Source organism: Gymnoscopelus microlampas (genome assembly GCF_963454915.1).
Source record: "Gymnoscopelus microlampas genome assembly, chromosome: 20".
NCBI classification, from domain to species: Eukaryota; Metazoa; Chordata; class Actinopteri; order Myctophiformes; family Myctophidae; genus Gymnoscopelus; species Gymnoscopelus microlampas.
In genome coordinates, this window is record NC_139957.1 from 26,790,490 (window position 1) to 26,808,021 (window position 17,532).

General features: G+C 41.1%; 2 protein-coding genes across 3 annotated transcripts in view; one reads left to right on the top strand and one right to left on the bottom strand.

Annotated features, from left to right (window-relative positions):
* The window catches only part of fancm (FA complementation group M), a 52,723-nt gene extending 46,421 nt beyond the window's left edge, over positions 1-6,302 (top strand). Inside the window, exons 16-24 of the mRNA XM_084044024.1 lie at positions 407-475; positions 765-884; positions 1,630-1,783; positions 2,348-2,454; positions 3,095-3,606; positions 3,694-3,790; positions 3,919-4,276; positions 4,584-4,878; positions 5,760-6,302. Of these exons, the coding sequence (XP_083900150.1) occupies positions 407-475; positions 765-884; positions 1,630-1,783; positions 2,348-2,454; positions 3,095-3,606; positions 3,694-3,790; positions 3,919-4,276; positions 4,584-4,878; positions 5,760-5,886 (1,839 nt within the window). The 3' untranslated portion in view covers positions 5,887-6,302. The remainder of the gene's footprint in view (positions 1-406; positions 476-764; positions 885-1,629; positions 1,784-2,347; positions 2,455-3,094; positions 3,607-3,693; positions 3,791-3,918; positions 4,277-4,583; positions 4,879-5,759) is intronic.
* Positions 6,303-6,833: 531 nt separating this feature from the next.
* slc25a29l (solute carrier family 25 member 29-like) lies at positions 6,834-15,855 on the bottom strand. 2 transcript variants are annotated; one of them, XM_084044039.1, is made up of 4 exons: positions 15,413-15,855; positions 12,828-12,871; positions 11,045-11,128; positions 6,834-10,017 (listed from the first exon to the last, which is right to left on the bottom strand). In XM_084044039.1, exons 1-4 carry the CDS (start codon positions 15,438-15,440, stop codon positions 9,262-9,264), a joined length of 912 nt encoding a protein of 303 aa, XP_083900165.1. In that variant the 5' UTR covers positions 15,441-15,855; the 3' UTR covers positions 6,834-9,261. The 2 variants fall into 2 exon arrangements, with proteins under 2 accessions (XP_083900165.1, XP_083900166.1); XM_084044040.1 differs by lacking the exons at positions 12,828-12,871; positions 15,413-15,855 and adding an exon at positions 11,441-12,362.
* Between the last annotated feature and the right edge of the window lie 1,677 nt (positions 15,856-17,532).

Below are 17,532 nucleotides of genomic sequence, written 5' to 3' on the forward strand. Positions count from 1 at the left end.
TATAGCATTTCATTATTGTTGATGCTTCTCTTCATTAACTGCATTCAAGTACTTAACTTTTATGACATATCAAATAATGTAAGTTAATTGATGTGCTATGGTAGCCTATACAACCGAGATATGTGATAATGACTTCAATAAGCCTCGGTCTCCTAGGTACCTGCTGTTGACATGGCAACTGGCTTGCAGACCTCTCAGCAAATCTATGATATGTTGTTCTTTAAGTCCTTGACTGTTTTCAGTGTGGAAGGTTTTATTGATACATTTTAGATATATGTTGAATTAGACTAACATGATTGTGTTGGTAAAATGCCAGTTCACATAAATAAATCATGTGGGTTATAGATGATATGTACAAAGACAAAAAGCGTGTGTGTATATGCTGTAACTGTTGTTTTTTTCATAGTCCAACATCCACAGTGATGTGGATTCTCCTCTGCAAGTGAACAGGAAAAGAGCTGCTGTGCTTAATATAGTAAGAGATGCTTAACTTCATGACATTACATCATGCCATTTCAGGAGGGGGAACTTATTATGCAGTTTATATCCTATAACATCCATTCATTTGGTTCCATTTGTATACTCTGAGTTAAATTAACACTCAGGATTTAACAGTGTAGGCTGAGGTCACAGAGATAAACAATTGTATCAAATGTGCGTCTGTGGTCTTATCAACTGGGGGTCCTTTTTAATTAAAAAGGTTGCAAATCACTGGTGAGTACAGTACAGAAATTGTCTGATTTGGCTTTCTGCTTGTTTTCCAGACTGACCAAACAGAAGGGGATTATATGTCTGATGATGACTTCCAGAATGATTCAGTGTCCATACATAAGCCCAGAACAGCAGGACCTGTGAGGCAGCCAAACCACCAGGGAAAAACCAAGGTCTGGTCTACAAACCTGCGATACCCTTATGGGATCTCGTATTTTTTCGGTGTGGCTCTGCAGGAAGCTAACTCTCTATAAGAGGGTGCGTGCGTGCCTGCATGGAGCTAATCTCAACTGCTGACTGATCAGTGCTAAATCACTCTGCCAGTAGGCCAAAGTAGTACCTAAACAAAAAAATCAATCGTAAAGAAAGACAGAACAAACTGTATGCTGGGGAAAGATGGGACTAGAGTCATTGATTTGCATACCAAGTAAGATTCATGGGTTTGGAGTTATTGAATGCTGTGTCTCTGGGGACACGTGACCTCGTTGGCCTGGAATTGAGTCCTGTCAGGACATTCTCTCCTGTCTCCCCTTTATTTTTTTATTTTTTTTCTTCCAATGTAGTCCTCATGCCCATTCCCTCCCATTTATATAGTCCCTTTCACTGTCACACAGGACCTTTACCCCTGCACAACTGGACATGGTTTCTGTTGTCTCAGTGTAGAACATATACCAAGGGAAAAGAGCTGTTCAGTCTTCACAATCAATCAATCAATTAATCTTTATTGTGACGTAAATTATTGAATAAGAATGCAAGCACACTATCTGTTCTGCTTTGGCTGGCAGATGAGTTGAATCACCACGAAATGACACCTCTGTGTTTATTTATATGAAAATGTCAGTTTTTGTAAGTTTAATTCAGCTGCGTGAACACCCTGCATGGTATTTGTTGACATTTTTCTCACTGTCTTGCTGTCAGCATGCCAGGCGTAAAGGTGCCTGTCACTTCCTGGACGAGGAAGCTGAGCTGTCAGGAGAGGACGTGTCCTCTGACGAAGATGACGGGAACGACCTAAACCACTCACTTGAAGGCTTTGTGGTGGACAACACACACTGCTCTCAGGGACTCAACGGTACACCATTGAGAAGCTTCTCACACCACTATAATCTTCCATAGCTTTTCATGCAGGTCTGCAAAGTCTTAAGAAAGTGTGTGAGATTAATCTGATAATTTTCATAGTTTTACACAGTCACTTTGGTAACAGAAATAGAAATAGTTAGAAACCTAGGGCCCTATTTTGGCGACGCAACTTTGCGCTTATAAAAGTCATAGAAATTGTGGAAAATGTGTTGATAGCCTGATTGTTGCCTGTTGGTTATTACTATTATTAGTAGTACTACATTACCTATTGTATATTATAGTACATACCCATTCAAACTTTGCAATTCACCCATACTTGAGGCTTTTGTGAGTGTATTTAAAAAATCACCTCAAAAAATGGTGTACACAGTAAAATCCTCATTGTTAGTTTATCTATTTCTATATCTGGGTGTGTACAAAGGTTCCATTTGGTTCCATTTGTATACTCCCAGAGTTAAATGAACACAGGATTTTACTGTGTAGAGATGGAAGTATTTCATTTCAAGTAAAGAGAGAGAATCCTGCTGAGACTTGGGCTCTGTATCCTTTCCATCAGACTCTGAGATGCAGGGTGTTTACCTGAAGTCGGTGAGAAGCCCTGCGGTTGCCGGCATGTTTAAAATACCCAACAAGAAACAACACAACATGGACATCTTCTCACAGGTAATTAACCCCCAAAGTATTTCTCAGTGATATTCCCTTCTTCGCCAGAAATAAATGTGGTTGTTTTTTTTACTTCAGGCATTTCATTTTGTGAACAGCTCTGTAGATTCACAAATATAAATATCAAACTTGATATGGGATCAGAGGATCAGTGCATTTGGTACATCATGGTGACTCAGAACACATACCACATACAGGAGGCACAGACCTAACCACAGAGCCTCTTGTACCGAGTTTAACCTAAGCTCCAGTTTTCTGGCCTTAACACTACAGGTCCAGTAATGGGCAGCTTGTATTACCTGGTCCAAAAAACAATGCTTTAAAGAGATCTTTTATTTATAGATCATTGTCTCTTTGGAATATTCTGCCTCGAAACCTCTGCTGCATTTACAGTAAATGTACTTTTAAAAAGAATCAAACATTTTATTTGACACTGTAAAGTATTTTTGTCTTTTTTTTTTACTGTATTTGTTAGTTTCCAACATGTATTGTTTGTTGAGTACTGACATTTAATTATTTTGTAATTGTATTTGTTTGTATGTTTTTATGTGGACCCCAAGAAGACTAGCTGGTTGCTATGGCACCAGCTAATGGGGATCCTTAATCAAATCTAAATCAAAACCCTAACCTTTGACCCCAGGTGCCGGAGTTGGACGAGACATACGCAGAGGATAGCTTTGTGGTGGGCAGTGACGTCGAGGAGCTAGAGGGCAGCGAGGAAGAGGAAGATGTTCTCGGCCCTATCGCTGAGGACTCTTATGTGGATGGGAGGAAGCAGTACGCCACCAGACGGAGAGCCTTTATCCGTCATGTCCGGGAAAAAGCTGGGTACGGGCCTAAGGCTCCTGCTGGGTCCCGGGCACAACACACAGGCCCGCAACATGAGGTCGGGGTTAAGAGCAAGCGCTCCCGAATCAAATGCATGGAGGACTCTAGTGAGGAGGAGATGGAGGAAGTTGTCAAAGAAAAGATTCCAAGGAATGAATGGAGTGTTGCTGCCCCCTTTGGGCCGGCAGCAGTACGGCATGACATGGGGTCAAATAAACCTCCAGAACAGCAGAAGGCTTTCTCGTCATCATCTGTAGCAGCCAAAATTTCATTGCTGAGCAAGGGGAAGAAAGGGGCCGCTAGTAATGGCCAACAAGAGGACAGGTAATTCAAAATCCAAAACACACATACACACACACAGACGCTCACTCGCTCAGTCATAACCAATACATTGTACATTCTTTCCTGCAGGTGTCTTCAGATGCTACAGAGCAAGGCTCTACTGTCTGACCAGCTTGACTTTGATGAATCACATGAGTCCCAGTTAGAGTCTCGCAAACAGCCACAAGTACAGTAGCAACATGCAAAAGAATACATTATATGAACCTTTATAGAGGCTCATACGCCATCTGCAAAGATATTACACAGATACATGCATCATTTTTTGGGTCATTTAGATTTTTGCTCTGTGTCCAGGCACCCGCCTCCACATCCTCCTCAGTACCCCAGCCTCAGAGGGCCGTCGCACAGAGTTCGTCAGTAGGCGAGTCCCCTGCTCCCTCAGGTCCTCTCTCCATCTTGGTGGACAGCCGTTGCATCAGCAGTGGGGCGGAGTTGGTAACCAACCTACGTCAGCGCCATGCTGCCAACATCCACGTCTGCTCGCTGGACGGCAGTTACTTCATCGTCAGCAACCGCATGGCGGTGGAGAGGCAGAGCCAGTCCGATCTGGCCTTCATGCCAAACCGCAAGCGACTGGCCGAGAGGATGAGGGGCGTACAGGGCCTCTTTGAGCGTGTCTGCCTGGTCGTGGAGAAAGACCGCACCAAGCCAGGTCATTCAACTTTCTGATGATGCTATTAATGAGGTGCATGAGGTTAGATGACGATGGCATATTTGAATGCACGAAAGAATGGTCTTAATTTATGTGTGAATAGCAGTGTTTGAAGACAGTTCTTTGTGTTTTACACAAATGTTCTCTTATGGGGGTCCCTGGCACAAAATATTTTCAGATGGGGGTCCGAGGCCAAATATATATAAATTTGGGGGTCCTTGACATGAAAATATTTTAGAACCACTGCTTTACAGAACGGAAACGCCACAAAACACTCAACTCTTCCATCTTTCATCTGCCGCCTCAGGTGAAACGTCTCGTCTGTTCCAGCGGTCACGTTACTATGACAGCACGTTGGCAGCGCTGGTGCGTTCAGGGGTGCGTCTGCTGTGGAGCGACAGCCCCCAGGAGACCGCTGCCTTGCTGGCAGACCTGGCCCGCCTGGAACAGCGGAAAGGCCAGGGCATCACTGTGCCCCTGGAGGTGCGAGGGCAGCAGAGGCAGCAGGCAATGCAGTTCTACCAGACCTTGCCCTGCGTCAGCTACGTCCACGCCCTCAACATGAGCCACAGCTTCAGGACCGTGGCTCACCTTGTCAACAGGTAAAGGGAGTTATGGTCGGCATCGCGCTGCCACATGTTGTGAGCTTGTGGATTGGCCATCTTCGGTGCGTGACACCGGTGCGCAACTAAGTATAAATCAGGTGTAACAGTTAGAGAGAGAGGAGCTTTTTAATTTGCAAGGTCACAGATTTTAGGCGTGTGTGTGATGGGACATGAGAAATGCTCTCCTTTCCCTCAACATTTCACTTTTCACGTGATCTGGAAAACATTAAAAGACTGTGGTAGCTTTACGGTCTTGGTTTGTTACTGAAAGAGCAGGTTTTATACAAGACTACTGTCTAAAAGCTGCCTGCCCATTAAAGTTTTTTTTAGATAACTTGTGTGGACATTTTGGCCCAAGGGTGGCACTCGAGGCAAGGCCATGGAGTCCCCAAAATCAGTAGGGTTCATCCTTTATCAGCATGGTGTGCAGTTAATTCCATGGCAATCTAGCCAGTAGATTTAGACATCTTGTTAGACATGTGTTCGGACAGGCTGACTTAAAGCCATGATGCTAGCAGGGCTAAAGCCTCATTCGTTGTTCACCCAACTGTGTCACTCGTCCGAAATAATAGATTTTGAGGTGAAAAGCGGCTGTGGATTAAAGGCATGACTGGGATGGTTTTATTGTCTTTTGTTGTTATTTATAGCCTGACTGAATGTCCCTTTTGGTTATTACATTTTGGAATACACAGGAAAATGGCCAGTGTTAATGTATCCATTTGTTACTCTGGGATGTAAATGAACACTGGGGATTTTGTTGTGTACCATCTTCTTCTGTAACCCATAAGAAATATTATTTTAAGGTATTATATGGAAAATGCATAGAAATTATATTTTTTTGTCCTCCCACTTCCATGATCCTCTTCCTCCTGTTGCAGCTCCGTCGAGGCCATACAGAAGGGGGCGCGTGTGAATCATTCCAGAGCTGAAGAGATCTACCGTGGCCTACACTACTCCTGTGACCCATTCCTCATGAACACCACTGGAGCACGGAAGACCACATAGTAAAATCCTATGTGATAATGTAACTCAGGGAGTATACAAAATCTAACTCTTTCAATGTCTACATCCATAGACAGTGGTGCCTCTTTTCAATATCTCGCCAGCCCCGGACAAAAAACACTCTTATCATGATGTGCTGCAGTTCTGTCTGTCACACTGTGTCCAACTGATTTAACCTCAGTAGCAGATAGTTTCTTGCACAATAAGTTAAAAGGGAACATGACTCAATGTAAGAATGTATATATTGTATTATATGAATGTCTGTACATTTTCCTACATAAAGTATTATGCATAAATGTATACATTTGAGTAGTTACCCTTATCTGATGCACTGGCACTAACCCTGTCAGATAACATTCAGGCCATACTGATTTCATGAAAATCCTTTGAAATAATGGATTCACACATTGATATTTTGAAAATCAAAGACAATGTGTAATGCCAATTTATGCAATAAAACAAATGTTCTACATAAATGTATAATTGTGTATTTACAGAGTAAAGCTGTAACGCCTGTGACCGCGGTGGCCTAGATACCGGAAGGTCCCTAGTTCGATTCCCCAATTCATCACATCAATCACCGCTCAATAGCCCTTGAGCAAGGCTTCCATGCAGGTTCTGGCTGTAAATAAGTTCCGCACTTAGTCCAACACCCTGGGTAAACAACAAACTTTGCTTTGCTTTACCTCTCGCTATTACCACTAGAGGGCCCCCTCTTTTCAGACAAATTGAAAAACTCATTGTACTAATCATGTATTGACAAAGTTATCTACAGTAGTTTATGTAGCAATGAATCATTTGTCAGGAGAAAACTATATGCAGAAAGAATCCTGTGTTACCGGCGCTTAAATATGTTACATTGGTAATCTGTGAATATAAACTGATCTGAAAGTGTTATGATCTTACGGCATTACACAGAAAATGTATCATCCAGCTAATGACGACAAGAATATTTATAGCTAGCTTTTATTATCCATTCATTCATTCATGATGCGTTGACTCAAGATAAGACATGAATAGAGAACAATACAGGCAACATTATCTGGCAGCCCTTAAAATTACATTCCAACAAGTAGTCAGGCCAAGCTAGATGCGTTTCTTTAGAAAAGTCTTTGAACTCATAATTTGACTCTAGAGTATGTAACAGTGACCGACAAAGAAAACTATTTCTGCAGCCTGAGATTACAGTATGTATAGAGGAGATAAACAAAATGACCCAGACATAGTCACATTATGAACCTCACGAGCCTTTGTTCAAGTTACGTTCAGATGTTGTCATGCCATACATGCATTACCTCAATGGACGAATTTATAGATCATGTTTGTTTTTCATTCTGTGACATTTTCCGAGCAACAATGGGTGTGAATTTAAAGCGTTACAAATGTTAAAGTGACTGTAAAATGATAAATGGCACAACAAATCTTAGTAGGGCTAATAGGATATCAGTCTGTGCTCGCTGAACTTTAAGGTGCTTCCTTGGGACATAGTACAAAATAGTACAGAACCTGATACAAACAGTATGTGACAGGCATGCCTAATTAGCATTTGTTATGATTATCACCAGCCATGTCATGTACCACTACCTACCCTCTGAGGACCTGCAGGAAAGTACACAACTCATTTCATAAAAACAAGGAATTTGGATCTGTCCAGGCAGGGTGCAGTCAGGGCAGTGACTGACAGCCAACTCCAAACCCTGTCATCCAATTCAACAAATCCTAGAAACCAGGAAATGACACATTTTCACTGAGGACTGGAAGTAAAATGACAAAAGCTAATTCCAGCCCTTCACATGCTTAAGATTGTACACAACAACACTCAATGATAGCTTCCATTTCAGCAGGTCATAACAACAGTTTTGAGAGTCCCTGGGACTCTGCAGTAACATGACTTTTCATAGGAAAGTTTCACTTAGCTGCACACAAGCCTCTCAGGAAAAAGCCATAAATATATAAATACAACAATATCTACATACATGTGCTGTGCATGTATATAAGGCTGCCTTTGTTTTTGTAACCGTTATGATGAACATGATATGCTGCATTCACATTGTAAGAGTGAAAGGTTGTTTTAATTATTGATTTAACATTAAACTTCGGATACTTCTCCAAATGAAGCAACTACATTTTTTAGTTGGAAGATTGTTCTTCCAACTAAAAAAAAAAAATATTGTTTTCTTTTTTTACATAAGTGCTAAGTGGAACAATCCAGGTCTGACATTTGCTTGAATGCTAAAATAATTAAAGTCTGCACACTGGGTCATGCTCCAAAGCTTAAAAATGTATTGGTTCCGATGATGGTTTTAAGGAACCAATACATTTTTAAGCTTTGGAGCATGACCCAGTGTGCAGACTTTATTCTTTTTGGATTCTGACCTCAGCCCAGCACCTGTTTTTTAGTGAGTGGATGTGCGTGCTTTGTTTGTTTCTAAAATAATAATGTTAACATAGTTTACAACATTTGGTACTTGGAAATACAGAAACCCTTTCAGTATGAATTGTAATGAAAAATAATATTCTATGAATGCAGCATTTAAGACACGTTAGTGTTTCAATGACTTTACATGATTACTGCTAGATCATGCACTGTCAACACTGTAACTGTTAAATAGTAACCATCAGCTCTTAAATTATTGAAACCTAACCAAATAAAAATAACTGCTCAGTACAAAACCAGGGACTTAAAAGAAATATGTAATATTTACAAGCGCCATTGCCATCTACAAATATATTATTTATAGAAATCGCTTCTTTATAGAGTGAAGCCTCTACTAGTGGTCTCTTGGCTGGAGCTCCAAGGTTTGAGTTCCCTTGGATAGATGCTAATCTACAATCAGTCCACCCTTACTATTGATATTCTCACAATGGCCATTTTGCACTTACGTCATGTTCAGTTGTGAGAAACCCCACCCCATCAACCCAGTGTCGGACGTAAGAGCAAAATGGCTGCCACGTGAATATGGTCTACGTGTATGCTATTGCCAAGCCCCAGCTTAGATGCAGGGAGGGAGCACTCTGTTTATTTCACGTAATAACCTATTCTGTCCACTACTACAGCTTACAATCTCGGACAACGCACGCCTGCTGCAGCATCTGACTTTTTCAAGTGATTTTAAAAAAAGTCATGCATTTGTTGTCAAACCTTGCACATACATACGCAGAACATTGAGTGAACCAAAACAAGCCCGCCCCAAAAAATGCTGCTTGGCAATGACCCACACGTGAACAATATCTGCAGAAATGAATAACTGATCATAGACCTGCGTAAAGCTGCAACTTCCCTCTACACTTTCTCATGGCCATCAAACCTTGCTAGGCAAAACAGATTTGCTGCTTGTTGCCCTGCAGAGGGTGCTCACCCACCAGCACAGAACCAGTTCACATGCTGGTTGGCTGTCCCTGTGGCTGTAGAGGGACAGCCTCACAGTCCTGAACAGGGCACTCTTCCCCGTCACGCATGTACATTAAGAAAAGAGTCACAGTGGCGAATGTGGTGGCGTTAACCGGGAACGCACGCAGCAGAGTGGACGTGAGCCCACGTGTGAACACCCTCAACCCTTCCTTCTTTACGCTCTGCCTGACACAGTCCATGATGCCACTGTACTTATTGACCCCGCCCACCCCGTCTGCCTGGAGGCGAGATTTGATCACATCCACGGGATAGGTCGATAGCCAGGAAGCAATACCGGACATTCCGCCAGCGAACAACAACTTGGGGATCAAGTATGGGTACTCCGGCTCGCAGTTCAAGGAGCGCGTGAGGATGTCGTAAGTTAGGAAGTACACGCCAAAACCTGGCGTCTCACGGATCAGCGTGGTCGTCATGCCACGGTTGATCCCCCGGATTCCTTCCTTCTTGTAGATCCTCACCAGACAGTCCAGGGAGTTTTTGTACAACTTCCTCTTGGACTTCTTCTCCCCGGTACCCTGCATCTGCATGCGTGTCTTGGCCAGTTCCATGGGGCAGCAGATAACACACTGGATGGCTCCCGCCGAAGCTCCAGCCAGGAACTGATTGAGCGGCGTGTCGCGCCCCAGCTTGCGCATGGCGTTCCCCTGGACGCCAAACACTATGGCGTTGATGAAGGTCAGTCCCATCATGGGAGAGCCGATGCCTTTGTACAGACCCAACCCCTATGGGCAGAGAGAGAGAGTCACATTAGTAGGAAGGCAGAAAACAAGCATGCTTGCAATTGCCCACACATGTGACATGGACAAGTCAACTGATAAAGCAGTACTTGACTTAACTGACACAGAATAGCAAAATGGCAACACATTAAGTGAAATTAACTTCCATGGCCTTGAGGCCATCTTGGCAGAGATAGCGCTATTGTTCTGAAAATGTAAGCACATCGTTAAAAAAAAGGCATATTGCCAGTCATATCACCTGACTAACACAAGCGTAGACTCTGAACCTGGTTACCTTCTTATTTCTAGACACAAAATCACAACAGTTTCATGTTGTGTGTTGTGATACCACACCACTCCATGTCTGCATATGAAACAGACATCAGAATTGTACTCGGAGAGACCGCTTACAGTATACTCTCCTCAGCTCAAGTGACAAAGATGTCCTAACCTTAAATTAGCCCATGCATGAATAAGGTCTTGGGTGACCCTGGCCAGCTGATTACTCACCCCCCCCCCCCTCCATGTGAGGGGCAGGTTGGCTGATCTTAGGCTGACGCCTGTTCAGAGGGATGGGACTGTAACTGGACACCTAATTAGCATGTAGCCCATTCAGCCCATGCTCGCCTCACACGTGGTAAACAGGGCTTAGTAAGATAAGGTTTGTACATACTACACAAATCTAAGATGGCACCTAATTAATCTTTCAAAGCCTGGACATTGTTTTTAAATGCAACTAACAAAATTAAAGTATTAAGAGTTATAAGTGTGGAAACCTCTCCACGTCTTAATTTTTTTTCTTTTAACCTCTTCTGAGAAGCGCATTGAACTGCACTTGAGGTATGAAATGTGCTATATAAATGAAGTTTGATTGATAAATAAGTAAGTAATCGTAAAACCAGTACACAATAAAATCCTGTTAATTTATCCATTTTTATTTTTACAGTCTCAGTTAGAAATTGATAAATTAACACTTAGGATTTTAGTATGCACTAGGCCAGAACCTTAGACATACAATTATATTTTCACTTACCCCCTCCTGCCGTACGATTGATTGGAAGCAGTGGTATGTTCCACGGTACAGAGGTTTGTCCACATTCTGAACTTGAAGTCTCACCTAAGAATGAAAACATGAGCCTGATAAGACACTTAAACAAGAACTACTGATTATACATTTTAGTTACAAGACCACGACAACTAGGTACACAAAACATACTGTAATGCGGGTAAAAAGCAAACAAGCAGGTAGCAGTTTTCTGAAATGGGTTCTTTCCAGGGAAAAGAGGATAGGGTTAGGTTTGGAACTTAAAAGGAAGAATTAACTTAAAAACGGGAAGGGTAACAAGACAAAGTACCTGTACTTTGTATTTCTATAACTCAAAGAAAACATGTTGGGGTGACATAAACAGAAGACCTTGACCATACTTACTAGGTCACATTTCCGTGGAGAGGTTGTATATTTCTCTCTCTCATCTACAACAAAGTGACACTGTTGCTGTTAAAGACAGGCTCACCCAGCCCCCAACTGACACCAGCTCAGGGGGAGAAATTGAAAGCAAGACAGGAAACCAAAATGCTGCCCATCCACCACTCCAAGGTAAACATAATGGGCCAGGCCACGCTTAACGTAAAACACATAAGTAGAACTGATCAAATACTGCCCCTTGAAACTAAGGTACAAAAACTACAGAACTGTTTAAACAAAGTGAGTCATGTCTGCAAATCATCCAAAATGTGTACTACGAACTAGTAAAAAAGCTTCTGTTTGTTTGGTGGTTGAGGACTTTTTAAATGGCTTAAAAATAATATATCTCATTAAGTCAATGCATCATCAAGTGTAGAGCACAACATCTGGTCCATGCTTACTAAATCCCATTCCTCTGGTGAGACTGCCAATAATCAGGACATGTGGAAATGACTTATTTAATTAATGAATTATTAAATCATTAATCATATAGAATTCTCAGCAAAGAGGATTCAATCAGTGACTGAAGCCTAATGCCTATACATATCCTAATATAAAAGCTCATTCAGTTGCATGTACTGCACATGTACAAACTATGGCATGCCTTTCTGAGCTTCAATGTACACTGCAAACATGCGCAACATGCAATGCACTTTGTTTAGCTTGGGGAACATTCACTGGTAAGAGATGTAATAAACTCTGCACTAACATAAATAATATACTCATTACTGGATTACCTGTGTGAGAGTTATATTATTCACTCTGTTCTGTCATTGTACTCTGTTGCACAAAGACACTTAAGTCTCAAAGGGACATTTTGAAGTCATCTCAATTGTGCCAAGCTGTCAGCTTTGTGAAAGAAAAATCCTTTTGCACACCTACAGGGACAGGTGCATAGGAGCAGGCAACCAGTGCTTGCTCCTATGCACCATCAGGTATCCCTGATGAAGGTCAGTTCAGTTCGACTGAAACGTAACAATAAACTACTTTTCTGCTGTAAGTAAAGACAGTGTGCGGGATCTCCTTTTTTTCACAAACTGTCAGCTTTGCCAAATAAACAAAATTGCTGGCATAAAATATGGCTCAAGATGGTACAGATGGTACAGAACTGTACAACTGAGTCAAAACGCCAACTACCTGAGGTTGCTTTGTCACAGTTTTGCAATTATTAATCTAAGCAGTAAAGAGAACGTTTTCTAGTTCACCTTGTGGGTTAATGGTGTACATCTGGGTCAGCTGGACGGAAATTAACACTGAATGGCTACAGTCAAGTTTATAACACCTTCATAGTTAAGCACTGGTGACATGATTTATTTCTGAAACTAGGCCAACTACAATGAAAAAAACCTACCTTCACAGTGTCAAAAGGATGTCCGACCAAAACACCAGCAGCACCTGGAAAAAAAAAAAAAAAACGTTGAGATTTGTCAGATGCAACATATCCAGGGTGCAAATAATATTTTGGAATAATTTCACTGAACTGATAAACTGAAATTAATTAACCCTTTTAGACCCGAGGCCGATTCTAAACACGCCTTCTAAATCCTAACTACGTTTTCTGATAAAAAAAAAAGAAAAAGAAAATAATTATGTTGCTATATACTGTCTGTCGGGTTTCTCTGTCAGGATTCAAATTCAAAAATAGCAAAAGTAGCAGATCAACTCAAAATGCGTCGCGCTGTGTTTCAAGCTTGTGGATCTGCTACTTTTGATGGTTTTGTCAGTTTTGTGTGACGCTGTAGTATGATGAAGTAGGGCATTCATTTACGAAAAAAAACAAAAAGTTAGAATATGGAGATAAGAGGTTTCTGCCCGACAACAGCGATATATAGCAACAACTAAAATGACAGAGGCGTTGCCAGCTTGAAAGGTATAACAACGTATAGGTGTGACAGGTCTAAATGGGTTAATAAAATGAATGATAAGATTGTTGAAAGAAATGCCCTACTTGTGCCAAACCAAAAAGGTATACATGTGTGTGTTTAAACTCGGATTAGCCAATTCAGCCAGTCTGCACTGTGCCCAGTGACGACAGTCTAACAGTGTTCGTCCTTGACTTATGCTGATCAGAGGGAATTATACAACATTTCTGACCAAGAACTACCATTGGCCAACAGGCATTCCTCTCCTCTGTGCTGATACTCAGACAAAGAAAGAACCAACTACATATAATGATATTTTCAGATTACTGATAAACATGTGTTTCAAGCTGAACATATGTGATTGTAGCAAGTCCAATTTTCCAATGCAAGGAAATACAGCAAACATTCTAACTAACATTCTAAAACATTTAAGGCAATGCGACCAGTTGCAACAGTTTTCACTCATTGGCATACATCATTCATGGTCAACCAAATATACTTAGTTAATACACACACCTATACAATCACGTGCTAAATCTACCATAGAAAACAAAGATGCTTTTCAACGCAGTTATTGCATTCCTTGGATGTTCATTCATTATGGTGAATAGAATAACTTTTTGACCAATGTGCTCCTAAAGTTACAGCTATGATGATATAGTGTCCCTCCTTATGTTACCGATTGGGTGAAACACTCTTTGTGTTATTGATTAGGTGTGATCTTGGATCTTGCTTGCTTCAGTAGCAGGATAAATTAACTGATTAAATCCCCATCTAAAGATAACTAGTGGAGGCAGAGAGGCAGTGCAGCATGGACACCGTTTTCACAGCAGACATTTTGACAGGTAAATGCATCTTGGGCGTGTTTAATTTAGATGGTACTGTGTGCCTGTATGAAGTTAAATGTACAAGCGCTGTCCAGGCTGGCACACAGTAACACCTAAATATCAAGTATCACACACCCACAATTGATGTTATTACCTTTAAAACCCTCAGCTGTGTTTTCCTGTCAAATGTCTGGTGTGAAACGGGTCCATTTACATCTATAAAGAAATGACCGAATACAGAGATGACCATGGAAAAATACAGTTCTGTCTCTATGGATACCAAGTACAGACAACTTATCTTAAGAAGGAAGAACTATAACCAAAGATACTCTATATCTCTGCTATTACCCTAAACCTAACATGCCTCATGCCTGCCTGCTGGAGACAAAACAGCTGACAAAATTCCCAAAGACTAGCTTCATCCAATCTTGACTTTCACAAAGCTGGACCACAAAACAAACATTGTAAATAATAACTATCAATTGAGAAAACTGAGAAAATTTGAAAAAGGCTAGTCAAAATAAATTAATCTGTAGGAATAATGAATAATATCTGATTTGTATACTGGCACATCACAAGCAATTCAGTGCCCTTCCCTGTATGAGCACAAGGTAAGGAATGCACACGTCATAAGATTGGTCTACTGTCATTATGAAAGAGGATGGAGGAAGTGTATGGTATCAAAATAGATGAATGTGTTTAACTCTGGTCTGGTTTTTACACAGTAAAATCCACTCCTAAAGTGTTCAAATAATTGTAGTGGAGTAAAAGTATAATATTTGCCTCTGAGTCCAGAACATTGGAAATACTACAGTAAAGTAGAAATACGAATACCTCAAAATTGTACTTAAGTACTTCACTACAACCTGAACCGGTTGTTCTCAAAGAGGGGTCCTGCAGGGAAAAGCAGGGTTCCCTGAGGGGGGTTCTGTAAAACTCTGAGTGTACAAATTGAACAAAATAGACCCGTAATTTTAATACTCGCAGAATTGTGGGGATCCTTGGAATTAAAAGGTCTGACAACCACTGTATTAAACTACTGTGATCTTCTAGCATGTTGACAAAATACAAGATACAACGTGGCGGTGCAGGACAGGAAGTAGTTCATGGCCACTTTTTCCCCGGGAATCAAAGACTCACACGCCTATATTTTAGATTTAGATGTGATCATGTGGAACTGTAAACTATGCAAGATGCGTCCACTTTCCTCTGTAACCATAAACTATACATATAAAATAACTACTTACCTCCTATGCAGCCTGCAAGGAAGTCCATTCCTTAAAAAACTATCTAACACAGTAATTAATTACAGTGTCAATCTTGCTGCTAACCTAACCCTAAATATTATTGTACGACTCCTGACGACTTATTTAAGTTTTAGCTCGGCTTAACTTCTTCACACCTCGACTTTAATGTGTGTAAGCCGAGCTGGTGTAGCTCTTCCTGGGTTAAACTGCTGATGCTAAAATGCTAACATAAGCTACCCAATCTCTTAACAATGATCTGTAATTTGGGATACAGCCCGGTCAAGAAACCAATCAATCGGGACAGATAGTGCTGTAGTTCTAAGATAATGTGCCCTCTTCAGTTCTCACTGTTGTTTCTAACTAAGCCACTAAAAAGCCAGCTGTTTCATTTGACGTTGCAGTTCCTCATTCAAGCAAGCCTTTTCTATTTCTGTGTGTGCCTGCCTGCCTGCCGTGCCGTGTGTGTGTATGTCAAGGGGAAGTTTGTCCTTATTGAGCAAGTCCAATCACATCTGCTCGTACAAGACAACTCCCCCACCGCCCCTCCACTCCATTGGTTAGACCCATGTGCAGTGTGCAGGATTCATGCACTGTAAAGTATTGTTTATTTAAAGCTGCGACCCGGGATTTATTTTCATAAATAAAACTTTTTTTCTTCTTTCTTTTCCTTTTTTTTGTAATGATAGAGTTAGAGCAGTGATTCTCAACCTTTTTTAATTTCAAAGACCCATAATTCATGCATTAGACCACAGATCCCCATTTGATTTTTATTATTTTGTTTTTATTTATTTTAATCTCTGGGACTCTCCCACCCCAAGCTACACTGTTAAATACTCAGAGTTGATTTAACTGATTTAAGTGTATTCTCTGAGTTATAGACCTGTAAAGGTCCATTTGGAGCACTGGTGGTCCCTGGACCAGACATTGAGAACCAGTGTGTTGATGTACGATGTAGGCTACTACATTGAAGTAGTAGACGTATGTTAATACAATATAATAGCTACATTGGTTGGTTTGGTTGTAGGTGGTCTCCCTACTCTTCCATTGAGAAATTTAGACCTGGTGGTAGGTAGGACACTTGCTGGTTGACAAGTAGTACTACTACTGTCCAGCTGAAGCTGAAGTGTACATGTAATAGGCCTATTAGTTATTCATATCTCCCATCCATATGGGATAGGAGCACATGTGCAACTTATTATTGAAAAGGTTCCACCTTGAGCACAGATTAAACCATATATATTTTGTCTTTTTCAGCCTCACACATAAGGCCTACAAGGTGGAAACGAGGGGGGAAAAAAATGTTTCCACCTTGACCATACAAAATCTGAATCTAAGCTTTTAAAATTTTAATATATTTTTTTTACATTAATATTTTGGAACAGCTATTGCATGTACCTGTAATTAAAGGTATTGGCCTAAAAGAATAAAGACATTCTTTATTCTTGTAATATTGCAACTTTGCAATCAAACATAGTTGGTAAAAACTTTAAAAGTAACTTATAATTTCTTATCTCACTAAATCCTATAGTAAAATTGGCTAATGCGAGGGCCTCCCATTAGTCAATCTGACGTCATTCTGACTCAGCAATAAACAAACAAATAGCCACGTCACTATGATAACTTAAACAAACGCCGGCCACGTCACTATGACAACATAACCATAAACAAACCACGAGTCCTCTCCATATATGGCCACAAAAGGGAGTATGCCCATATATGGGCATATACTGATGACATCAGGAATCTCCATATATGGGCATAAAAGGGACAAGGACTGACAGGTACAGAGATCTCCATATATGGGCATGAAAGGGACATGGACTGACAGACACAGAGATCTCCTTATATGTGCATATCAGCATGCCCATATATGGGTATGGGCATATACTGATGACATCATGGATCTCCATATATGGGCATAAAACTTGGGACAAGGACTGACAGATACAGATATTGCCATATATGGGCATAAAAGGGACACAGGTAGACAGGCAGAAACAGATATCTCCATATATGGGCACAAAAGAGACACAGACAGACAGGTACAAGGGGTACTCTGACAAAGCCCCCGACACTATGACTTAGACATATCGGTCACCTGGTCAGATCGGCGGTGCACG